Source organism: Drosophila willistoni, unplaced genomic scaffold (assembly GCF_018902025.1).
Source record: "Drosophila willistoni isolate 14030-0811.24 unplaced genomic scaffold, UCI_dwil_1.1 Seg213, whole genome shotgun sequence".
Lineage (NCBI taxonomy): Eukaryota > Metazoa > Arthropoda > Insecta > Diptera > Drosophilidae > Drosophila > Drosophila willistoni.
In genome coordinates, this window is record NW_025814183.1 from 118,631 (window position 1) to 144,964 (window position 26,334).

The window sequence follows — 26,334 nt, forward strand, 5'->3', positions numbered from 1 at the left end:
AAGGTAAGGGTATATATTTGTTCAGCAAAGGCAAGTTGCCGTTCAGTTTTGAATTTCGCCTTTCCATAGGGTGGAATAGGGGGATCAGGCACATATGGTGCCGATGAAATATTGGGTTTTGCACTGTGGTACACGTGTGGTAATAAAAACATTTTGATGTTTTCTTAGTAATAATATTAGATATATTTATGTAGGCTTTCTTAAAAATATGAATAAACTTAATGAAATATGTAATTTTTAAATTTGTCTTTCTCATTTAAAGGAGAATTTTAGTGATGTTTACATACATATATGTATGTTCGTGGAACTGCAAACAAATTTGCAAACAAACAAATAAGACTTGAACCATTGTAGCATTCTGGTAGTTTATTCTCGTTGTTTATTTAAATTATTAACAAAACAAATTCATTCGCACTACTACAAAAAAGAAAAAACAACAGCCATCTCTCTTACGAGAGTGTAAAATTGGTTATCGCCATTACATCTGTAATATGAAAGTGCAGGACTTCAATAACCTTTTGGCAACCTGCACTGCCAATTTTTCGATGAACAAAAGTATTGCCCACATTGTTCGCGAATACTACAATCAGACGAACAATGTCTGCAATTTGAATATTAAGAGTGTTCGAATTAATAAGTCAAATTGCATGTTCTCTGTATATGCTTACTGCAATGATACGTCTTGCGTAAAGCTCATTGTTAGACTTAATGGTAATTTTGAGGGTAATATTGATGTGTATTCCAATAGGTTTGTAAATAGCTATATATTGAAGAATAAAGATAAGGATTAATTAGTATTTTTCTGATTTAATTCTGGTTGTCTGCGCAGAGACAACTTGTTCGTTTCGTTGCCGGAAGAGAAGAGAGACGCCGTCTCTCAACCTATCGAGGACTTATCGCTAACAATCGATACTTATCACTAACAATCGATACTTATTACTAATAATCGATACTTATTACTAACAATCGATACTACAATACCGGTTTCGGTATATACATGAGTATTTAACAGACTTTAAATAATTGGAATCTTACAACTCGGCCGTCCTGACGAGGAATCGACCTCGATTCCAATTGTTAACAACGAAGGGGGTAAATAAGAATCTTAAGTGGCTGGTGTCGCCTTTGTTTGGCTATCAGAAGTGCAATCTTGATCAGGGGCAACCCATAGCTTTAATTTGGAGGCTTCTAGGACCCCATCATATGGTAGTTGGGTGATTTGGGAGCCCTCTACATCCCGGATAACATATCGGTCATTCGGAAGTTTTTTATGAACCACATACGGACCACGATACCGCCTGATAAGCTTTTTGTTCGTGCCTGCCGAAGTATCCACATTCTTAATAACTACGAAATCCCCCTCCTCAAAACTAACGGCAGGGAGGTGATGCTTCGAATAATATTCCGAATTATATTCTTGGGACTTAACAATGTTACGGAAGGCTAATCTCCGGACGTCTACCTCTGAGGCATCGACCTCCTCCGTTCTCTCACCCAACCGTTCGGTTAGTTCATCTACTACCACACCTCGTTGTTCAACACCGAATAGAAGTACGGAAGCGGCAAATTTGGTTGTGGAGTGGACGGAGTTATTCAATGCAAACTCTATGTTCGGCAGTTGTTGGACCCAATCTGCGTGGTCCACAGGTTCCGTCAGTTTACCCAACATGGGGCCCAACACACGGTTAACCCGCTCGACTTGGCCGTTGGCCCGGGGTGAGGCAGTGGCATTCAGCACATGAATTATATTATTGGCCTTCAGAAATTCTTCAAACTCGGAGGAAGTAAAGCAGGTACCTCGATCACTGATGATTCGGCGGGGTCTACTGTAATTTGCGAAATACTGAGATTCTAATGTCTGGCATACTTCACGTGAATTAGTCGTGGCGGCAGGGTACAGCTTCACAAATTTGGTGAAAGCGTCAATGACAACCAGAAGATACTTTTTCTTAGAACGTATGGACGGAAGGGGGCCCAAATGGTCAATATGGACGGTATCGAACGGAAGGGGCACTTTCGGAATACTATGTAGCGTGACACGGTGGTCCGAAGCGGACGCGGAGTAGTAGATACACTTGAGGCAATTTTTAATGTAATTGTTAACGTAAGACTTCATACACGGGAACCAGTAATGCTTCTTGATCTGTGCACAACATTTCTCCGTGGCCATATGGCCAAGCTTCTCGTGCACTACTCGTATGACATGATTTACCATTTCGGAAGGGACATAAAGTTGGGGTACACTCGTCGAGGACAGGCGGTACACTACTCCATCTCGCAGTTCGAAATTCGCTATCTCATATTTCTCTAACTCATCTCGGAGTTTGACAATCTCAGGGTCCCGGTTCTGGGTTAACTGCAGTTGGAAGTCGAGGTTTATATCGTCAACGTATGCGGCAGTTTCTATTCTGCTTAGAGCATCAGCATGGGGCATACCAACCCCCGAGCGGTGTACAATCGTGTAGTTATAGTTTTCCAACAGCAGGGCCCAGCGAGCAATCTTGGCGGAATGTCCACCATTTCTCAGTGTCAGCGCAAGGGAATTACAATCGGTCACGATTTTGAACGGGATGAACTTAAGGTATGTCTCAAAACGTTTTAAGGAATACACTATAGCTAACGTCTCTAGCTCATAACTGTGTAGTTTCGATTCAGCGGCGGAGGCCATCTTAGAGAAGTAGGACACTGGGTGTAATTTACCGTCTGTTTGTTTCTGGAGGAGCACTGCTCCGAAACCAATTGAACTAGCATCGCAGTGTAACTCTGTTTCAGACTTCGGGTTGTAAATAGATAACACGGGGGATTCGATCAATTTCAACTTCAGTGTTCGGAAAGCTTCAAGGCATTCATCGGAGAAGACATAAGGTGTATCTTTTCTTAACAATCGGGACAGCGGACACGCAATCTTAGCGAAACCTGATACAAATCGGCGGAAGTATGAGAATAGGCCTAGGCAACGCTCTAATTCCTTGCTATCCCTTGGAATGGGCAAATCCCGTATCGCCTGAATATGAGCTGGTTTAGGCGTGATACCGGCGGAATTGGCTAAGTAGCCCAAGTACTCTAGTTCCCTATACGCAAAACGGCATTTCGTCAGCTTCAGGCATAGCCCGTTCACTCTTAACACATACAATATTTCCTTCAGAATCTCAAGGTGGTTTTCAAAGTCATGCGACGCGACTAGAATGTCGTCCATATATATCACCAGTTGACCTCGGTTTATAAATTCCTTAAGGACAAAATAAACGAATCTAGCGAACACGAAAGGGCCATTACAAAGTCCGAAGGGCATGCGTACATATTCAAACTGGCCATCAGGGTTACAAAGGCAGTATATTTGATTGAGTCTGGGTGCATTTTCACATGGTGGAAACCGTTCTTCAAGTCCAAGATAGTGAAGAATGATTTGCCACCCAGATGTTCAATGCAATCATCTAACAGAGGAATCGGAAAATGATCTCGAACTGTAATTTTGTTCAACGGGCGGTAATCTACACACTTTCTTAGGGTGTTGTCCTTTTTGCGTACAGGGACAATCGCGGCAGCGTAAGGGGAACTACTGTGGCGAATAATGCCAGCTTTCAAGAGATCGTCACAAATCTCACGCACCTCGATGCGTTCGTGGTGCGACAGACGGCGGGGCGGCAGAAAATCGGAGTTCGGCTAGTCAATTCTATTTTCTATTTCATAGTTCATGGGCTTGATTAAATCTGGATCAACTTGTACATACGAAGTGGAAATAATAGACTTAAGGGCTGCGGTTTGCTCTTCCCGTAACTCGGGCTCTATATCAAAGTCTAATTCACTGACAGCAGGGAGCTCAATGGCATTTATCGCCATAAGTGCATCGTTCAATGTTTCCGAAGGTACAGCAGAAGTTTTCGGAAGGGGAGAATCAGACAACAATTCGGCAGATACAATCTCATTCCTATCATACGGCAGTATCACTCTCTCTTCCATAAATATGTCAAAGGACTTCAGAACAGCAGTAAGTTTTGGATTTATCCATTAAGTCTGTTTATTCATGAGTATCAACGATTCTTTTTCATATTTCAGTTCTTTCAGTTTACATAGTCTAATATTAATTTTATACAGAAGATCTCTACCTATAATCATCGGCAGTTCGGTTGCTTGGTTCGTCAGGACTTCAAACGTATGTATTATCTGTGTGTTGCGGAGGAGAACCCTACACTGGACTTGGCCTAAGGACAGAAGTTGGCTATTTCCTAGGCCACGGCAGTTCAATGTACGGGGGCTAAGACGGCAGTTGGAGGGGACTTCAGATTGACGGATAAAGCTCTTTGGGCTGCCCGAATCAAGGAGAGAAAACATATCTATAAATTTCCTATCTTGCACTTCATCACAAACAAAAGCAACACTCACCAGTTGTAAATGGTCTAGTCGAACTCCTGCTTCGTCAGCGGCGGCAGCAATGAAATTGGTGGCATTTCCAATTCGAGACGGGCAGTTCTTGTAGATGTGGCCCACTATGCCACACTTGAAACATGAATTCGGAGGTCTCATTGGTTTCGGGCATTGACTCTTGTAATGCCCCCATCCTGAGCAGTTGAAACATCTGGTCTCACTCGTGGCGGTGCCTGACGATTTGTTTCCAGGCGCCACGGCAGTTGTTGTTGGCTGCGCCTTCACGCTATTGCTCTGTCTGGAGGCAGCGGCCTGCATACGGAGGCGCTCGTAGCGTTCCAGTAAGGGCTTCAGTTCAGCCACCGTCCGAGCTGAGTACAGCATGCCGACTCGAGTAGAATTGTCCCGCAATCCATCAATTATCAGGTCGACCAGCTCGTTCTCCGGAATCGGAGCATTCATGGCAATCTCCTGCATCTCGATTGCGAATCTTAAACATCCCTCGCCTGCCTTGATTCGCCGGCCACGCAGAGCGTGGTACACTTCCTCGACGCTACACGAGCGTCCAAATTCTCGCAAGAGGATTGCTTTTAATTCTTCGTAGCTGTGCACCGATGCCGTGCGCAGCAGCACCGCCGCCGTACCTTCCAGCATACGACGGCATGCGATCAAACGTAGGCGGTCGTTCAACTGCAGAATTCCAAATGCGTCTTCCAGATCGTTCAGCCATTTCTTCACGTCATATGCGTTATCCGCTGAAAATCGAGCCACCATGCTCTCAATGACACTCACGTCACTGACTTGCTGCCTCGGTGCTTGGAATTCGTCAATCCCTTGCTGCAGTTTGAGGATTTGATGCTGTAGCTGTAGCAACTCATGTTGTTTCTGCAGCGTCGCCGGTTGCTCATCCAGGCTGCGGGAGGCGGAAGTGGCCGGTGTGATGGCGGCCGCGGCAGTCGGTACGGGGGGCACTAAAGCGGGCATCTCTTCCCATGGGTCCGCGTCGGGACCAGTGACGGGGGCGGCGAGCAAGGCCGCAACCCGCATGGCAGACATATAGTCGGCGGGCACAGCATCCGCAGGTACAGTGGATGTGGCAGCGGCGGCAGGTACCGTAATGGATGCGGCGGCGGGTACAGCAATGGCAGCGGGTGCAGCGGCGGCAGCGGTGGTGGGTACGACAGTGGCAGCGGGTACAGCAGTGGCAGCGGGTGCAGAGGCGGCAGCAGGTGCAGCAGCGGCAGTCTGCAGAGGTGGCTTGTAAGCGGCGGGCACCGCAGCGGTGGGTGCAGCAGGGGCGAGTGTGGCAGCGGTTGGCCCAGCAGGGGCGTATGCAGCAGCGGAGGGCCCGGCAGGGGCGGATGCAGCAGCGGTTAGCCCAGCAGGGGCGGATGCAGCAGCGGCGAGCCCGGCAGGGGCGGGTGTGGCAGCAGTTGGCCCGGCCGGGGCGGATGTAGCAGCGGCGGGCCCGGCAGGGGCGGGTGTGGCAGCAGTCGGCCTGGCAGGGGCAGATGTAGCAGCGGCGGGCCCGGCAGGGGCGGATGCAGCAGTTGGCCCAGCAGGGGCGGATGCAGCAGCGGCGGATGCAGCAGCGGCGGGCCCGGCAGGGGCGTATGCAGCAGCGGCGGGCCCGGCAGGGGCGAGTGTGGCAGCGGTTGGCCCAGCAGGGGCGTATGCAGCAGCGGAGGGCCCGGCAGGGGCGGATGCAGCAGCGGTTGGCCCAGCAGGGGCGGATGCAGCAGCAGTTGGCCCGGCAGGGGTAAGCATGTCAGTCGTTGGCCCGGCAGGGGCGAATGTGGCATCAGTTAGCCCAGCAGGGGCTCGTATAGCAGCAGTTGGCCCGGCGGGGGCGAGCATGTCAGCGGTTGGCCCGGCAGGGGCGAATATGTCAGCCGTTGGCCCGGCAGGGCGAATATGTCAGCAGTTGGTCCAACATGGGTGAGTATGGCAGCCGTTGGCCCAGCAGGGGCGGTTGCGGCGGGCCCAGCAGGGCGAATGTGGCATCAGTTAGCCCAGCAGGGGCTCGTATAGCAGCAGTTGGCCCGGCGGGGGCGAGCATGTCAACAGTTGGCCCAACCTGGGCGAGTACGGCAGCAGCGTGCCCAGCAGGAGCAAGTGTGGCGGCAGTTGGCCCAGCCGCGGCGGGCCCGACAGGGGCAAGTATGTCCGCAGTTGGCCCAACAGCGGCGGGCCCGGCAGGGCGAGTATGTCGGCAGTTGGCACAGCGGCTCTCGGTACTGCAGCGGCGGCTCCAGTGGCCGCCGGTACTGCAGCGGGAGTCACAGCAGTGGGTGCACCAGCAGCGGTGGGCGTGGAGGCGGCCTTTCTCGATGTGGAACGTGTGGCCTGCCGTGTCCCGAAATATTTATCTTTTCGGGTGGTCATCCCACTTCTGAGTTGTAAATAGCTATATATTGAACAATAAAGATAAGGATTTATTAGTATTTTTCTGATTTAATTCTGGTTGTCTGCGCAAAAACAACTTGTTCGTTTCGTTGCCGGAAGAGAAGAGAGACGCCGTCTCTCAACCTATCGAGGACTTATCGCTAACAATCGATACTTATCACTAACAATCGATACTTGTTACTAACAATCGATACTTATTACTAACAATCGATACTACAATACCGGTTTCGGTATATACATGAGTATTTAACAGACTTTAAATAATTGGAATCTTACAGGTTGGAAATTTGTCACACATTAAATTTTAAAAAGACTCACCAATGCAGGGGCATTAATCGCTTTCTTGAGCAGAAAGCACTTAGACACCTCACAGCATTTTGAGCACAGGGAAAATTTGCTCAAAGTTGCAAGCAATGATAGGAACCTTGTTGGTAATAAGCAAATGATTAATAAAAATCTAGCTTACTACCGCAATTTATAGTCAGAATTTAATGCTAGGGATGATTTGGATAAGGATCCATTTATTGATGCATATATAATGTTAAAAAATGGGTATTCCTATATAAAACATTTATCTGCAAAATTGGAAGTATTTCTATGGAATATTGAACATATACAATTTTTCCAAGAAAACTTCAATTTCCATACGTTACACATAGACGCCACGGGATGTGTTATAAGACCCTTAGTAGTAGCCAAAAAGAGGATATTTCTTTACTCTGTAGTAGCACACATTCCTGACATGTGTGTAACGTATGGAGTGGCACATGCCGTTCTTTCAAATCACTCAGCCTATGATATAGGCCGCTTTTTGAGTGATTTAAATATCTCCCTTAGGGAAAAAAAATTGCACACGCCAATCTGCAAACGCATCATAACCGATGTATGTTTTGCTATTATTTCAGCAGTTCTTAAAGAAAACTGCTCTTGTACTCTCACAGAGTACAACGAAATGTGCTATCAGTTCCAATATAACGAAAGCAAAACATTTCCGGCGTTATTAGTACAATTTTGCACAAGCCATTATGCTAAAATAATGTGTGCTGATATAGATCCCACCATTGGCTTGCAAAATGTACTACTTAGGAAATTTTTAAGAAATGCCCTGGGGGTGGGTTACAGTATATCCCGAATTGGGGACTTTAAGGAATGGTTCCAACATTTGGTAACAATTCTTTTGTACCGCTATTCAAATGAAATGGTTCGCAATTCCATCAAATATTTTAGGAATGAACGTGCCCTATATCTTGATTTATCCGACCATGAAAATAAGGTTTTTAGGAAAAGAAACAATGAGGAAAGCCTCAAAACTGTTGCTGGCAACAGCAGGTTGAGAAAACGTTTCGCAGACATTATGAATAATGTCATGAACATGATTTCTCAACTGTCCGAAAAAGAAGAAGAGGATAATATATTTTATAATTCCAATATGGCACAAGTCATTTTAAGGAAATATGTTGTCTTTGCTCCGTTTTGGACAAATTTGATGGGGCTTTTTATTGATAGTATCAATAAAAGACCCAGCAATGCTCCAATAGAATCGTTTTTCAAGACGCTTAAATCGAGCATAATTTGGGATAAACAAGGGATGAAGCTGGGAAGATTTATTCGAAAAATGAATGATCTTTCGAATTCAGTTGCCAAACAAGTTCAACTGGCTCGGCGAGAAATCTTGTACCCATCCATAGTGCACGGTTCAAAAAAAAAAACTCCGACGTAGCATAGCATTTTCAATCCCTGCGTACATATATATATATGCACATATGTACATATGTGCCTACATACATAGGCAATGACTCCTATTTTTCTCGGTAAAAGCTAGCTGACGCCAGCTTCTACCCTCCTCTTCTCCCACCTAAAAAAAAAATGTAAAAAACACATAGATATATATAAATTTTTATATCTTGGTAGATTTTATTTTCTTTGTTATCTCCACAGTTGGGGACGTTGGCGCCATTGGTGCCTCCGATCGTGGCTCCGATGGTGGCTCTGATGGTTCGGGTGGTGGCGGTGATGCCGGTGCCGGTCCCTCCTTCTTCGCTGCTTTTGGCAAACGTGGGAAAAAGACTCGTGACGGCCGAACGGACCCGACCTTGTGAATCGAGCGGCCTGGCACCTTCTTCGTCTTTCGAAGATCGTGTTGTTGCTCCCTCTGTGGCTGGCCCTGGCCCTGGCCGATGATGGTCACGTCCTGAAAAACAAAATAAAACAATGTTTAAATTAAAAAATGAACTTAAAACACAAAAAAAAAAACAAAAATACTCACGCAGCTTTTGAAAATAAAGTTCATCTTCGTGGTTGTCTTCGGATGTGTGAAGAGCTGCCACACTCCATGCTTGCAATTTATCGAAGCCATTTATTATCGATACTTTGGCTATCGATATTTTGAGTGGTCATCGAACTCTTTGAGTCGAATTGGAATTTTTAATTAAAAGTAATCTTGAAAGTTGTCTAAATATTTCGCCATGATTTTGATATTGAACCAGTCCCATAATTTCTTGCTTTTGGGCAATAAATTGAAAAGATTTTATTTGAATTTTGTATGGCGCCATATAATAGGATGTAAAACGTTTCACAACACTACACGCAGCAACCATTTCGCCGGCAAAAGGTACCCTCACATTTTGACAATTTTCTCGAAAACGTTACGCTATTGGGTATTGGGACTATGACAAACATATTGAAAAAAGAACTCCCATGATTCTGGCATTCAATCTTCATTGAGCCATGTTGTTTGAAGCTAGTTTTTGCCCAACAAAGTCAGCCCATTTTTCACACAATTAGTGTGAGCGAATTAAGGAAAAAGAAGAAGGATGATCGGCGAATTGCTTTTGCTAAAGAAAATTACCCTTACATTTATGCATTTTTCTCGAAAACGTTACGCTATTGGGTATTGACGCTTTCCCAACCCACTCTAGAAAGTCCTTCAAGGATTCTGGCATTGAATCTTCATTGAGCCGTGTTGTTTGAAGCTAGTTTTTGTCCGTTGAAATCTATCTATTATTTGGCACATTTTGTATGGGGAAAATCATGGTTGGTTCATAAAACTGCAATTTTCTCGAAAACATGTTTTTGGAAAGGATATACACGAAAGCGAAAAAAGGACTTTTTCGAGGAGAAATTGTCAATACATGGAATGCTCAAAAACCCCCAAAACTGAATTAAAACGAAAATTTCATCTATTTTTTATAATTTAAGGCTTTATTTGTTTTAAAAAAGTTAATAAATAGCTGAAAAATTATAAAATAAAAATACAAAAAAATTAACAGAGGGTTAACAGGGGACCGTCGCTAACTCGAGTTTAACAGTGTCAGTAACTTGACGGACATTATAAAAATACAAAAAAGGCGATGCACAGTGGTATGCGTCCAGGAAACGTCTTTCGAAATAATACTAACAAAAATTATATGAAAAAAATTGTGATTAAAAATTAGAGTTAAATTTGGTTAAAAAAGCATATATGTATGTACATATGTGAAAAAAGTGTAAATGACATTTACATTTACATGGCATGCTCTTGTAAATTCTGGTCAAATATAAACTAAACGAAATATTTAAGGGGGTATAGTATTGACATTTTTTTGGTTTTAATTTTTTTTCCTGAATGCAGAACATCTTAAGAATAGTGCGTTCTGAAGTTATGGGCAGTTGAACGCAGGTGGGGCGGATGTTTTATATTAGATTTTTGAGTGTATAAAACTTTAAAACGCTCTCCTCAAAAGTTGCCATTTTCAAAGTTGGTGAACACGATCATGTAAAATATACTGGACGAATCGTTTTGAAATTTTGCACATTACTTCTTCACTAAATTCTTTTTTTTTTTGTTGTACAATTATTATTTTTACAACAACAAATAAATTGTTTTTTTGGGCGAAAATCGGGGTTTTTGACTTTCAAGTGCCTTTAAAAATTGAAAAAAGAATAAAAAAAAATTAAATTTCGACAGCGTTAACTAGGGAATTTTGTCCTTTAACTAATGCAATTTGATTTTTTCATTTCCGATGATTCTGTGACGAGTTACGGTGTTCACCGCAAACCACTTCATTTTCAAGGTCCCGCCTGAGACTGCCTATATCTCACTCAATTTTCAATATTTTTATATGAAAATTTGCACACATATTGTGTTATATTATCACACGGGCAAACAAAAATTGAACTGAGACTATACGTATCGCCAATAAAAAATTCTTAAAGAATGACCGATTTTGCACGAGATAACTATAGCACCCCCTTAAAAGTAATTTCAAATTCTAAAATCCCTTGATCGTTTCATTTAATAAGAAAAGTTAAGAGTTGTCCCCTATTGAGACCAATGGCGATTCAGTAACATATTTTTTTATAATAATAATAAAGAAAATGTCCCACAATTCCACATGTTTCAATTCCACATTGCCTTACTAACGACTCTAGTCGTTTGATAGAAGACTGTTTCGGTTCATCAGTACGCCAATCAGTTTTCCAAGGATCTAATTGTGCAGTTCGTCCTAATCCCCAATAAGAACAACAAAACAGTAACATATTTTAAAAATATTTATAATGGAAATTTCGCAAATAATTGTATGTACATATGTATGTATGTACACAATTCCATTTCCTGTTCCAATTCCAAATTGCCATATAAACGACTCTAGTCTATCGATCGTTTCATCTCTCTCTTTTTTCAATCTGGCAATGCCAACCAAGCGACGCCACTAATCTGTGGCGAGACGCGGCTTTAATTGAACATGGGCAACTTGTTAAATAAATTTAAAAACATCAAGTGCAACAATCAAAACGGCGAAAATCGATCCGATGATCGTGATATGGGTTGCCGCAACAAATGGAGAAATGAAAACTGTCAGCCATATATGCATTCTGGAGATACATTTCTGGCCAAACGTCGCCTTTTAAAAAGCGATTTGATAGATCGAAATCCTTATTTCAAGAATTGTTGCCAAAACTGTGGAATATGCTTGGAATATCTAAATACGTGGCGTGCTCGGAATTCAAATCAATATCCGAATAGGAAAAGAAATAACCAGCAGGCAGCTAATTTACTTGGCGTTCCTGCTCGTCCCAGTGTATCTCGTCCTGCTGTAGCTCGTCCAGTTGGTGCAGCTCGTCTTAACGTGGCTCGACCTGGTGTAGGACGTCCAGTTGTAATTGATAATGCAAAGGGTAAGTTTACTTAAATTATGAAAGATTGTGGAATAGATAATGTAAATAACCTGAATTACAGGCCAGAAGGCAGTAGCTAAGCCAGCAACTGCTAATAAAACCAACACCCCCAACAGCAGTAGCAACACCACCAACCCCCCTAAAAGAAAGGCCGAAAAGAGGAAGCGCCAATATGCCCGCAAGCGTGGATTTAGGCTTGGAGGCGTCAAGTTGACTTATATTAAAAACAAGAAAGAAAAACTGCCCCAACAAGAAGAGGAATCCTATGCTGTGGCATTTTTCGAGGAGAAGCCCATTTACACTATCAACGTAAAGAATGAGGACGATGAAGTGACTGCCACTGTAGTATTGGATGATGCAGATGAGAAGGACACCAAAGCCAATTCGGAACGACCCTCGCGTACTAATGGCAAACGGGCTAGTAAGCAATTGCGAATGGAGTGGACTACGCTTCTACGATTCTAAAGATTATAAGAGCTAGAAGAGTTGGTGGACCGACTTCAAGCGCTATGGAGCCGAAATCCATAAGGAATTGGTAAACTAGGTTGTTTAAATTTAGAGCATTGCTTTTTGCCATATCTACCAAACTCTGTCAAATTAAGCACCGAACAAGTTGTGCATGGTGTCATTAAATCGGTGCAATTCGCTTTGGGCGATATGCCGGGAATGCCTTATGATACCATGAAGTCGATCGTCACCCTGATGAATACATTTTTTGAGCATCTTAAGTCGGAAACGGAGCTAGAGGCCCTTCAGGACACTATACGTAGTCTTCTTCTTCTTATGGGTGAAATATAATAAAATCGTAAATAATGTGAAGGCATCAAATGAAGAGAAACCGAAACCTGAAGATAAAAAAACTGATGCCAAGACTACGGCTACCAATGAGCAGGGAAACACCAGCATAAACTGGATGGCCAAACAGGCCTTTAATAATCCATGCTTCCATTGGTTCCATTGGTTGGCCTTTAGCGAACAAGAAGTAAGTCATGATACCACAAATTGTTATCGCAAATCTTATTAATTTTTAATCTTTTTCAGACTATCAGTGAATTCGCTTGGTGGGATCATTAAAAGGAATTCCCTACTATCTAAAGAGATCGTATTTTATTTGCATTGTATACAAATCCTTACAGATACAGATTGTTAGTTCTAATCTAATACCTCTGATTATCAAATACATTGCCGAAAAACTGACAATTGTATTAACATGTAATTTTGATTGTAATAAATACAACAACGCTGTCTGCTTGTAATTTTGAATTTTACCTCTATGGGAAAGTGATCAATACGAATAGCTCTTGTGGGATTTCATTCTTGTATTTATTGAAATCTCTTTTTTTCTTGAGGATAATTATATGTGCAATTTTTACTTTAAAATATCAAAGAAACTAACTTCGGCTGTGCCGAAATTTATGTACCCTTGAAGTCCTTGGCCATAATATTTTTACATGTTCCGAACTCTTTTACTGTATCATCAATTCATCAATGCACAGACAAAACATTCCAAATATCATTTCCATTTCTTTTTCTTCTTCTTCCCATGCTGCATGCTGCGATTGGCACGCATACATATACAGTTTACGTAGCGTTGCGTCTGTGTGTGTATGCGTGTGCTGAGCTGCTCTGTGGGTTTCAAGCAATGACGTAGTAGAGCCGATTTATATTGACTGACGGGATCTGATGTTTTGTATCCAAAACTATCATATTAGTATCATATTAACTCTAATTATCTCTCTTATAAGTTAAGACTCAAGTGCTTTCTTATTATTTCCATATATGGAAAGAATAATATATTTAAATTCATATTACAAAAAACATTCGTACATTATTTATGTACGTATGTACATATACAGGGCCGTCGAGAAGATATCAGGGCCCGGTGGTAGTAAGCTACGCCCCCTTCGGGCCCGGTGGGAATCCCACCTTTACCACCCCCCTCTCGTCGGGCCTGTACATATATAAATAAAAAGCTGTTAATACATATCTAATTTGTTTTCTTGTTGCTTAACTGATTAGTTTGCTATATAATTTACAAAATTACATATCTACACACAATTAATTATGTGAGAGCGGGGGAAAGGCATTTTTTATTATGTATTTAGTTAATAGACAAAAAGGCACTGGGTTTTCATGTCTCAAATTGGCATAGAGTTTCAAACTAGACATCCTTCTTCATTGTCATCTCGTGGGCAGTACGCAAACGACGCCATTCATTGGGGAAGCGTTCAAATCATTTCTTGCATACAGGTTTCTCATCATATTCATAAAACTTCGATTTCTGAGTCATCTTTGTATCACACAACGAGCAGGCAAAGTGATGGACACACCAGGACTTATTTAAACCAGTGAAAACTAAAAACGAAAGGAAATTTAATCACAAAGTGCTTTGACCAATGATTTGGTGAATAAGTTGCTTACCATCTCCTCCAATCTCCTGATTGCAGATAAAGCACAAATCGCCAAACAATTGATGATAATGCGCCTGACAGTAAGCCAGGCCATGCTTCTCATAATGCCAATGACCCAGAAATGGTTTCTCGCATTTGGCACACACAAAATGCTCGACGTGCCAGTGCTTGCCCAAGCCAGTGACCAAACGCTCCTCAATGGGTCGACGACAGGCGCCACAAATGGGAATTCCCATTTTACCGTGACAGCGCAAGCAATACAATTCATTCTGATCACTTAAAAATAGTTTTTTTTATTATTATCCACTCATTTAGATCATTAAGAATTAACCCACCATATTATTGGCAGCCAAATCAGGACGTCTCTTGACCTCACGCGCCGTGGAATCCGATTCGGTGCCGCAGCTGTGCAATTGAAGTGCAGTTCGTCCTAATCCCCAATAAGAACAACAAAACAGTAACATATTTTAAAAATATTTATAATGGAAATTTCGCAAATAATTGTATGTACATATGTATGTATGTACACAATTCCATTTCCTGTTCCAATTCCAAATTGCCATATAAACGACTCTAGTCTATCGATCGTTTCATCTCTCTCTTTTTTCAATCTGGCAATGCCAACCAAGCGACGCCAATAATCTGTGGCGAGACGCGGCTTTAATTGAACATGGGCAACTTGTTAAATAAATTTAAAAACATCAAGTGCAACAATCAAAACGGCGAAAATCGATCCGATGATCGTGATATGGGTTGCCGCAACAAAAGGAGAAATGAAAACTGTCAGCCATATATGCATTCTGGAGATACATTTCCGGCCAAACGTCGCCTTTTAAAAAGCGATTTGATAGATCGAAATCCTTATTTCAAGAATTGTTGCCAAAACTGTGGAATATGCTTGGAATATCTAAATACGTGGCGTGCTCGGAATTCAAATCAATATCCGAATAGGAAAAGAAATAACCAGCAGGCAGCTAATTTACTTGGCGTTCCTGCTCGTCCCAGTGTATCTCGTCCTGCTGTAGCTCGTCCAGTTTGTGCAGCTCGTCTTAACGTGGCTCGACCTGGTGTAGGACGTCCAGTTGTAATTGATAATGCAAAGGGTAAGTTTACTTAAATTATGAAAGATTGTGGAATAGATAATGTAAATAACCTGAATTACAGGCCAGAAGGCAGTAGCTAAGCCAGCAACTGCTAATAAAACCAACACCCCCAACAGCAGTAGCAACACCACCAACCCCCCTAAATGAAAGGCCGAAAAGAGGAAGCGCCAATATGCCCGCAAGCGTGGATTTAGGCTTGGAGGCGTCAAGTTGACTTATATTAAAAACAAGAAAGAAAAACTGCCCCAACAAGAAGAGGAATCCTATGCTGTGGCATTTTTCGAGGAGAAGCCCATTTACACTATCAACGTAAAGAATGAGGACGATGAAGTGACTGCCACTGTAGTATTGGATGATGCAGATGAGAAGGACACCAAAGCCAATTCGGAACGACCCTCGCGTACTAATGGCAAACGGGCTAGTAAGCAATTGCGAATGGAGTGGACTACGCTCCACGATTCTAAAGATTATAAGAGCTAGAAGAGTTGGTGGACCGACTTCAAGCGCTATGGAGCCGAAATCCGTAAGGAATTGGTAAACTAGGTTGTTTAAATTTAGAGCATTGCTTTTTGCCATATCTACCAAACTCTGTCAAATTAAGCACCGAACAAGTTGTGCATGGTGTCATTAAATCGGTACAATTCGCTTTGGGCGATATGCCGGGAATGCCTTATGATACCATGAAGTCGATCGTCACCCTGATGAATACATTTTTTGAGCATCTTAAGTCGGAAACGGAGCTAGAGGCCCTTCAGGACACTATACGTAGTCTTCTTCTTCTTATGGGTGAAATATAATAAAATCGTAAATAATGTGAAGGCATCAAATGAAGAGAAACCGAAACCTGAAGATAAAAAAACTGATGCCAAGACTACGGCTACCAATGAGCAGGGAAACACCAGCATAAACTGGATGGCCAAACAGGCCTTTAATAATCCATGCTTCCATTGGTTCCATTGGTTGGCCTTTAGCGAACAAGAAGTAAGTCATGACACCACAAATTGTTATCGCAAATCTTATTAATTTTTTAATCTTTTTTCAGACTATCAGTGAATTCGCTTGGTGGGATCATTAAAAGGAATTCCCTACTATCTAAAGAGATCGTATTTTATTTGCATTGTATACAAATCCTTACAGATACAGATTGTTAGTTCTAATCTAATACCTCTGATTATCAAATACATTGCCGAAAAACTGACAATTGTATTAACATGTAATTTTGATTGTAATAAATACAAACAACGCTGTCTGCTTGTAATTTTGAATTTTACCTCTATGGGAAAGTGATCAATACGAATAGCTCTTGTGGGATTTCATTCTTGTATTTATTGAAATCTCTTTTTTTCTTGAGGATAATTATATGTGCAATTTTTACTTTAAAATATCAAAGAAACTAACTTCGGCTGTGCCGAAATTTATATACCCTTGAAGTCCTTGGCCATAATATTTTTACATGTTCCGAACTCTTTTACTGTATCATCAATTCATCAATGCACAGACAAAACATTCCAAATATCATTTCCATTTCTTTTTCTTCTTCTTCCCCATGCTGCATGCTGCGATTGGCACGCATACATATACAGTTTACGTAGCGTTGCGTCTGTGTGTGTATGCGTGTGCTGAGCTGCTCTGTGGGTTTCAAGCAATGACGTAGTAGAGCCGATTTATATTGACTGACGGGATCTGATGTTTTGTATCCAAAACTATCATATTAGTATCATATTAACTCTAATTATCTCTCTTATAAGTTAAGACTCAAGTGCTTTCTTATTATTTCCATATATGGAAAGAATAATATATTTAAATTCATATTACAAAAAACATTCGTACATTATTTATGTACGTATGTACATATACAGGGCCGTCGAGAAGATATCAGGGCCCGGTGGTAGTAAGCTACGCCCCCTTCGGGCCCGGTGGGAATCCCACCTTTACCACCCCCCTCTCGTCGGGCCTGTACATATATAAATAAAAAGCTGTTAATACATATCTAATTTGTTTTCTTGTTGCTTAACTGATTAGTTTGCTATATAATTTACAAAATTACATATCTACACACAATTAATTTTGTGAGAGCGGGGGAAAGGCATTTTTTATTATGTATTTAGTTAATAGACAAAAAGGCACTGGGTTTTCATGTCTCAAATTGGCATAGAGCTTCAAACTAGACATCCTTCTTCATTGTCATCTCGTGGGCAGTACGCAAACGACGCCATTCATTGGGGAAGCGTTCAAATCATTTCTTGCATACAGGTTTCTCATCATATTCATAAAACTTCGATTTCTGAGTCATCTTTGTATCACACAACGAGCAGGCAAAGTGATGGACACACCAGGACTTATTTAAACCAGTGAAAACTAAAAACGAAAGGAAATTTAATCACAAAGTGCTTTGACCAATGATTTGGTGAATAAGTTGCTTACCATCTCCTCCAATCTCCTGATTGCAGATAAAGCACAAATCGCCAAACAATTGATGATAATGCGCCTGACAGTAAGCCAGGCCATGCTTCTCATAATGCCAATGACCCAGAAATGGTTTCTCGCATTTGGCACACACAAAATGCTCGACGTGCCAGTGCTTGCCCAAGCCAGTGACCAAACGCTCCTCAATGGGTCGACGACAGGCGCCACAAATGGAAATTCCCATTTTACCGTGACAGCGCAAGCAATACAATTCATTCTGATCACTTAAAAATAGTTTTTTTTATTATTATCCACTCATTTAGATCATTAAGAATTAACCCACCATATTATTGGCAGCCAAATCAGGACGTCTCTTGACCTCACGCGCCGTGGAATCCGATTCGGTGCCGCAGCTGTGCAATTGAAATGATAAACATGATAGACTTCTCCGCGAAAACGCAAAGGGTCTTCATCGATGAGGCCACTAAAAATGAAGATTTAAATCAATCTCTTGTCGGGCACAGCCGTTGTCTCCTAGTTACTGGCATTTCTGACACATATATCTTCAAGTTATCTCTGCCTTAACCTTGGCATTGCATTCGTGGCTTAGAGCACAATCTGATTTTTAATGAAACCGCAATCCGCCACACATCCGGCACACAATTGACAGCGGAAACATTGTGGATGCCAACTGGCTGACATGGCAAATAACAAATTCTCCACAGTTGTTGCAGCACGGAGCAAACAGCACGTGGAAATCAAGTTCACAATATTTGCGCTACTCGAACTCATAGAAGATCCCATTCTCGAATGGTCGGAAGCATTGGGCACAGCTGCAAGACATTTACAGATAGAATCAGTCAAAGACAAATGGTAAGATAAATTGTTCCAACTCATACGAAGCACTGCGTATGCCAGAGTTCTCCATTAGAGTTGACAATCTTCTCGGTGGGTTCAAAACCATCGGCGCGTACAATGCATTGCACCTAGCGACATATTGACGGCTTGGACTCTGCAATGGATTACCAAGAAACACTACAATTAGTAAGTCATTTTTAATAGATATTCAGTTTATGTTTACACTTCTGCCTTGGAGTACATCATGGTTACAAATGGTTATTAAATATAGCTTAGTTTGTGTGTCCACTAAGCTGGACAGATTATGAGCAACTGGAGAATAAAAAGACCAAAGTTTTAAAAAACTTAGTACAAGCTATGTACCCTTTTTTGTAAACAATAAAACAGTTTTGACCAATGAATTGGTCAATAATTTGCTTACCATCTCATACAATCACCTGATTGCAGACAAAGCAATAAATTCACTTTTAAAAGATGATATATGTATGTATATTGACTAGTTTGGTTTATCAGGAAAGGGGGGAACGGTGAATAGTTGCAGGAGGAATGGGATGAGCGCTTGTGTTGGAGCAGTGGGTCACCAAAACTGCCAGGATGGGTGGGCGTGCCGGGATCAAATGTATCCCTATGGTCTACTAGGACCAGGTAAGGTCATAAGCTCAACAGAATGTGCAGTTGACTGGATTTTCTGCTGTAATATACTTATAAACATACATATGTTAAGTAGAAGTAATAAAATAACTTATGTGCGTAAAGTTAGCCACACTGTTAATGCCGAGTTATCCACAACCCTCTGTTAACCCACTGTTAATATGCTAAAAAATATATCAATCTATTGTTTTTATTCACTTTTGGGGGATTTTGAGCATTCTATATATTTACAATTTGTCCATGAAAATGGGCATTTTACGTATTCGTTCAGCACAGCTCCAAAGGCACAGCTCAATGACAATGAAATGCCAGAATTTTCCCCAATTATTCATTATAATCCTCAAGAAATTTTAATGAAAACGTGTGAACGGTTCTCGAGAAAATTGCATTTTTGTTGACCACCCATGTTTTTCCCCATACAAAATATGCCAGAAATATGCGCCGACTTTGGCGAGAATGCACACTTTTCCAAGAACACAGCTCAATGGACATTGAATGCCAGAATGATCAGTGGACTTTCAGGAATATGTGCATAGAATTTTATTCAGAATGTGTGAAAGGTTTTCGAGAAATATGTAAAAATATATGGGTACCTCGATGAAATAAATATTTTTTGTGCAAAGCCAATTCGCCTCAATTTTCTTCTTTTTCCCCTTTTTATATCCCCATACAAAATATGTCAAAAATTGCGCCGACTTTGGCGAGAATGCACACTTTTCCAAGAACACAGCTCAATGGACATTGAATGCCAGAATGATCAATGGACTTTCAGGAATATGTGCATAGAATTTTATTCGGAATGTGTGAAAGGTTTTCGAGAAATATGCATAAATGTAAGGGTACCACGAAGATAAAAATTTCGCTTCAGCAATGGCAATTCGCCGCTCGATTTTGATGCGAGCGACTCAATTTGATATTCGCCGCTCAGCTCACTTCTTCTTCCCCCTATTATATCCCCATACAAAATATGTTAAAAAAATGCGCCGACTTTGGCGAGAATGCACACTTTTCCAAGAACACAGCTCAATGGACATTGAATGCCAGAATGATCAATGGACTTTCAAGAATATGTGCATAGAATTTTATTCAGAATGTGTGAAAGGTTTTCGATAAATATGCATAAAGGTAAGGGTATATATTTGTTCAGCAAAGGCAAGTTGTCGTTCAGTTTTGAATTTCCCCTTTCCATAGGGTGGAATAGGGGGATCAGGCACATATGGTGCCGATGAAATATTGGGTTTTGCACTGTGGTACACGTGTGGTAATAAAAACATTTTGATGTTTTCTTAGTAATAATATTAGATATATTTATGTAGGCTTTCTTAAAAATATGAATAAACTTAATGAAATATGTAATTTTTAAATTTGTCTTTCTCATTTAAAGGAGAATTGTAGTGATGTTTACATACATATATGTATGTTCGTGGAACTGCAAGCAAATTTGTTGTAAACAAATGAGACTTGAACCATTGTATCATTCTGGTAGTTTGTTCTCGTTGTTTATTTAAATTATTAATAAAACAAATTCATTCGCACTTTTACAAAAAAGCAAAAACAACTTTCTTAATTACGAGAAAGAAATTAGAAGCATAGAAAGAAATTTTGAATAATAAAAAAAAAACTCTCCTCCGCTAGGATTCGAACCTCTACCTATTTTATATGTATATGCATATGAAAAAGATGCAAGTTACAAATTAAAATTATAAAACCTCCACTAGGATTCGAACCCGTATGTATTTTATATATACGTATCATATACATGCTCCCCATATACTTTTTATACCCTTGCAGAGGGTATTATAAAATTGGTCAGATGTTTGTAACGCACAGAAGGAGACGTTTCCGACCCCATAAAGTATATATATTCTTGATCACCATGAGAAGCTGAGTTGATATAGCCATGTCCGTCTGTCCGTCCGTCCGTCTGTGCGAATGCGTTTGACTCACCCGTCTTAAGAGCTATCGGGCTGAAATTTTTTTCGGAATTTTTTTTACCCGGTTTAGGTTTGGAACCCGCACGTGGGTTTTTTTTTTTGTCTATTTTTTTTTTTTTTCTTATGTTTATTTTAAAGGATATGACAAAAATCAAATAGTGTCAGTATCAATACATATATATTTATAAATTTACAAAACAAAAAATTAAAATTAAGCCAAAAAAAGTATATGGGGAGCATGTACCTATATGATACGTATGTATATATAAAATACATACGGGTTCGAATCCTAGTGGAGATTTTATAATTTTTATTTTAACGTGCATCTTACAATTAGACTCTAGGCGACAATTGTTCTTAAAATTACTTTTTCTAATGACCCACGTTTTCGGGGGTTGAAAATTGTTTATATTTCATGCTCAGCGTTGGCCACTTGATACCGCGCCGCTGTTACAATCTTAAGTGTTTTCCACAGAGTTTGGATGCATGTTTTGTATAGTTTTAAGCAATAATTGTCATATGAATCTTTATGACTTATTTTTGTGTTATGTTTTTGTTTCGTTTTGTATATTTCTTGGTGCATCTGATTTGGTGAAGCCATTTCAGATGAACACGATGTTTAATCTTACAATTAAACAAACAATAAGATATGCTTGTAAAAAGCATGTGAAAATGCATTTGTTTAACAAATTTGAAATGTTTGTTTTACTGGTGTATGGTATACCTAAGTTGGCGAGAGGACTTACTTACTTCATTATAATATAACATCAATAGTGTTAACAATGTACTAGCATATTATTTCATAGCATGCCATCTCGCTCAATCTTTGATATTTGTATGATGCTATGTATGCTTATATGGGAGCATCACACTGAAAACTTTAGGTGAGTATCGCGCCCATTAAAAAATTGATCAGTTGAGATTCATGGGTGCTAGAGGCGCCCAAAGTTGAGACATTTTTAGTAAATGGGAATAAATATAAATTTTTAAAAAAAATCTCAACTTTAAAACTAAATATTGGGCGATTTCAACAATCGAACAATCGGTTTTATCTGAAAAGTATGTTTTTTATTAATAGCATGTTTTATAATTTTTAATAATTGCTTAAATCGTTATTGAACTAGAAGCGTTTAAAAATACACTAAATATTGGCGTTTTTATACCCTTGCAAAAAGGGTATACTAATTTTGGTCAGAAGTGTGCAACGCATAGAAGGAAGCATTTCCGACCATATATATATTCTTGATGAGCATGACGAGACGAGTTCATATAGCCATGTCCGTCCGTCCGTCTGTCCGTCCGTCCGTCTGGATCAACGCAAACTCCTCCTAGACCGTTGGAGCTACAGAGTTGAAATTTAGCATGTAGGCTCGTGTATACGTGGGGTTGTATATCTCGGATTCAGCCGGATCGGACCACTATATCATATAGCTCCCATACAAATGCCAAAGTCACGAACAGTGACTTTTCTCAATAACTTCGTTATTTTTTTAGCTATTGTCGAAATTGTGAAATTTAATATTATAGAGTTTATTCCGCCTGTAAACAACTGTCCCAAATTTGATCAAGATCGGATGACTATATCATATAGCCCCCATTGGAACGATCGGTGGAAAACAGTGACTTTGATCAATACTTCGTTATTTCTTATGCTAAGATTGTAGGCAGTTTTTTCTTCCGAAATGTTTCCACATTAGCCTTTTTAGATAAAACGTTATTCCACTTTGATGGCTATAGTCGAAGTTAGACCCCGCCCTCTGGTTTTCCTTGATTTACTTATACGCCCAAATTCTTACTCAATTCGCCTCACTGAACGAAAATCAGCGTTGAATGAAAATCAGCTCATGATGCCGATCACTGAACTCGTTTAGATGCATTACCGTTATGTTTTTGTTTCTTTTTGTTTTTGAGAATGCTTGCGATTGTAGGTTGAAATGAGCACAATTAGTTTAACTTTGTCATTTCGTCGCTATGGAGCAGGCTATTCTAGAAAAAATACGCACAAATATCTATACATTGCACATTGGGTAAAATTCCCAAAATTTTGGCATAAATTAAAAAAATTTTTTTTGGAAAATCTGATTTTTTTTATTTGTTTCTAATTAAAAACATTCCAATAAGTGTAAAAATAATTTTAAAAAATTTTTAGGGAGTGCCCTTAATGTTTTACGCTTATTCAAAGTCAGCTGTTTTAGGGTTGCATTGGTTATCGAAAAAAACGCGGGAAAGCTTCTTTGACTTTCAAAGTAAACAAATCAAAAGTATTTGCATTTATGAAAAAGTTTTATCATGGAAAAAATCCACGAAGGTATGTAAAATGAGATGTTTGTGTAGATTTTGTAGTTTTTGTTATTTATTGTCCAATTGTCCAATGTGTTGCTTTGTGTATTTGTAGATCAAAACTAAAACTTGTTTGTGTGTTTCGTCAGGCCTAACTTTTGAAGCAAGAAAAGGTTGGAAAATGTATAAATAACAGGTTGTACACTAATCTTCGACTAATCCAATACTGAAAAGACAATACTGCTCATATTTGCCCCTTTTCGAAATAATCGACATGTTGCAGTTACACACGAGTTCTGCCATTCCATTTTGTTGGAAGTGTGGAACAGCAACAGTCGCGAAGAAAACGCTGTTCAAAAGTATATTGTGCAGCAAATAGGTCAGGAAAATCTATCGGTGGATCAACAAAATGTAATTAAGCTTAAAGTGAAACAATTCGTCAAATTCATCAAATTTAATTTGCCAAAATGCAATCGGATGGTGGAACGCTTTAAAACAAAGCACACACGTTGGCTGGAGTCAAGTATCAAAGTTACTTCGAGTGATAGAACACTTGAAAGAGCAGGTCAAAAGCATTTAAACTATAACGATGCAGGTCCTCGTTTAAAACGGAAATTAGCATCTGAACTTGCTTCACAGAACGACAACTCGACTCCTCTTTTAATACATGCCGCATTGCTTTCGTCAAAAAAATTAAAAGAGACAGATACATCCTTTGTTCTGAAAAAAGCCATAAGCAACGAGAATTTAAGTGAGATTAAAAAAAACTGGAGAAACGTGACCCATTGCCACTAAGTGTTGATGAAGCATTAGCTTTTCTGATTGAAAACGGATTGACTAAACAGCAATACCTGAGCATCAAGGCCCTTAACAAACAGCAAGGATGTGACATTTATCCACCTTACGCAAAAGTGAGAGAAAGTAAGCTGAAATGTAGACCTGAAGAAATCATGTACTCCGAAACTAAAGTGGAAGTCCCGTTTCAAAATTTATTAAACCACACAGTGGATCGTATTCTGGAGATGCAGCAAGACGTTCTTGAAATATCCAATTCTTCACGTTGTACATTGATGTTAAGCTACGGCTTCGATGGTTCTACTGGACAAGGCATTTACAAACAGAAATTTCAGGAAAATGACCTTATCGGATTAGACCATTCACTATTTGTTACAACGATGATCCCATTACAATTGGTTGATGAGTTCAATCAAGTCATTTGGCGTAATTCTACTCCACAATCTGTAAGATTTTGTCGGCCATTAAAACTTCAGTTTATTAAGGAAACAACCGAACTCATACTACAAGAAAAATCTAATTTGGATGAACAGATAAAAAATCTTCAAAGTCATTTGTATATTTTCAAAGAAAAAAGGATCCTCGTTGATTATAAACCCCACATGACGTTAATTGACGGAAAAGTTTTAAACGTGTTAACTGGTACGAATTCATGCCAAGTATGCCCATTATGTGGAGCAAAGCCAAGTCAAGTGCTAAAGACCTTTGACTTCAAATCAGGAATATTTGCTGTTAATTCCAAAAGTCTGCAATATGGAATTAGCCCTCTACATGCATGGATTAGATTTCTGGAGTTTGTATTGAAAATATCATACAGACTAGAAATAAAAAAATGGCGTGTTAAGGGATCTGAAAAGGAAGAAATAAGTCAACGAAAACAGTACATCCAAAAAAGGCTTTGGAATGAAATGGGTCTTAAAATGGAAGTGGGAATACAAATGATGGCAATACAGCACGAAGAGCTTTTGAAAATGTTAATACTTTCTCAAGCATTTTAAGTTTTGATAAGGAAATTCTTAAAAACTTTTATATAATATTAATTGCTATCTCTTGCGAGTATAAAGTGAACTCCAGAAAGTTTAAGGATCTATGTGAGAAGACATTTAACATGTATTTAGGCAAATATTTTTGGTATCCAATGCCTCCAACTATACACAAAATTTTGGTGCATGGTCATCAAATAATGGACACCTGTATACTTCCGGTTGGAGTTTTCGGAGAAAACGCTTGTGAAGCTCGAAATAAAATTTATAAAAACGATCGAAAATCACATGCTAGAAAGTGCAGCTGGTTGGAAAATATAAGTGATGTATTCAACAGAGCACTTGACTCATCTGACCCACTTATTTCAAGCCTTAATTTAAAAGCACGAGCTAAAGCAAATAGGAAGAAGAAAATACCCGCAGAAGTTCTTGAACTTTTAGAGGAACATTCTTACGAATCTTTTAAGACACTTGGAAAGAATGCTGTTTCAACAGAAAGCCAAGAAGAGAAATATGATTCTCAGGATGATGAAGACACTGAAGTCAATTGTATTGAGTTGGAAGAAGAAGAATCAGAAGAAGAAGATGATGAATAAGTTGAAGCATTTGCCCAGCTAAGAAAAGCACATTGAAAAAATATTTGATTGACCTATGCTAATCTATTTTGTTTTTTCTAGCAATCTAAATGAATCAAAACTAGCCTTAATGTAGACATCTAAGTACATAAATATACTTAATGTTTAATAAAATATATATATAATGTATATATAGGTTATAATATAATTAACATAGCATATACACAACGAATATGTAAGCAACAATATTAATTTTAATATTAAAATATATTTTAAAAAAAGGGCGGGGGTGTGGGCGTGGCCAATTTCAAAATCCGAAATTACTAAAAACTCATACTAATATACATAAAAAATTCAGGCTTCTATCTCTTCAGGGACAATTAATGCCAAAAATTCGGCCTTTTTACCCA

The 26,334-nt window shown here is 39.9% G+C and overlaps 3 protein-coding genes and 1 pseudogene across 3 annotated transcripts; 2 read left to right on the forward strand and 2 right to left on the reverse strand.

The window, feature by feature from the left end:
• The first annotated feature begins 11,480 nt into the window (after window positions 1-11,480).
• On the forward strand, window positions 11,481-13,120 carry LOC124461152. The gene is made up of 3 exons (XM_047012705.1): window positions 11,481-11,928; window positions 11,990-12,910; window positions 12,970-13,120. The coding sequence occupies exons 1-2, from the start codon at window positions 11,496-11,498 to the stop codon at window positions 12,391-12,393; spliced, it is 837 nt and encodes a 278-aa protein (XP_046868661.1). The 5' UTR covers window positions 11,481-11,495; the 3' UTR covers window positions 12,394-12,910; window positions 12,970-13,120.
• A 1,041-nt stretch (window positions 13,121-14,161) lies between these two features.
• On the reverse strand, window positions 14,162-14,575 carry LOC6653433 (LIM and senescent cell antigen-like-containing domain protein 1). The gene is made up of 2 exons (XM_047012704.1): window positions 14,350-14,575; window positions 14,162-14,283 (listed from the first exon to the last, which is right to left on the reverse strand). Exons 1-2 carry the CDS (start codon window positions 14,573-14,575, stop codon window positions 14,162-14,164), a joined length of 348 nt encoding a protein of 115 aa, XP_046868660.1.
• A 418-nt stretch (window positions 14,576-14,993) lies between these two features.
• On the forward strand, window positions 14,994-15,750 carry LOC124461151. The gene is made up of 2 exons (XM_047012703.1): window positions 14,994-15,442; window positions 15,504-15,750. The coding sequence occupies exons 1-2, from the start codon at window positions 15,010-15,012 to the stop codon at window positions 15,587-15,589; spliced, it is 519 nt and encodes a 172-aa protein (XP_046868659.1). The 5' UTR covers window positions 14,994-15,009; the 3' UTR covers window positions 15,590-15,750.
• Window positions 15,751-17,606: 1,856 nt separating this feature from the next.
• LOC6646803 lies at window positions 17,607-18,952 on the reverse strand (annotated as a pseudogene).
• Between the last annotated feature and the right edge of the window lie 7,382 nt (window positions 18,953-26,334).

Bases quoted from the DNA above. Each gene is read 5' to 3' on its own strand.
- LOC124461151 (XM_047012703.1), top strand. From the start codon at position 15,010: ATGGGCAACTTGTTAAATAAATTTAAAAACATCAAGTGCAACAATCAA. The intron at 15,443-15,503 runs GTAAGTTTACTT...CCTGAATTACAG, and splicing joins TGTAATTGATAATGCAAAGG to GCCAGAAGGCAGTAGCTAAG.
- LOC6653433 (XM_047012704.1), bottom strand. From the start codon at position 14,575: ATGGGAATTCCCATTTGTGGCGCCTGTCGTCGACCCATTGAGGAGCGT. The intron at 14,284-14,349 runs GTAAGCAACTTA...TTTCGTTTTTAG, and splicing joins TCAGGAGATTGGAGGAGATG to TTTTCACTGGTTTAAATAAG.
- LOC124461152 (XM_047012705.1), top strand. From the start codon at position 11,496: ATGGGCAACTTGTTAAATAAATTTAAAAACATCAAGTGCAACAATCAA. The intron at 11,929-11,989 runs GTAAGTTTACTT...CCTGAATTACAG, and splicing joins TGTAATTGATAATGCAAAGG to GCCAGAAGGCAGTAGCTAAG.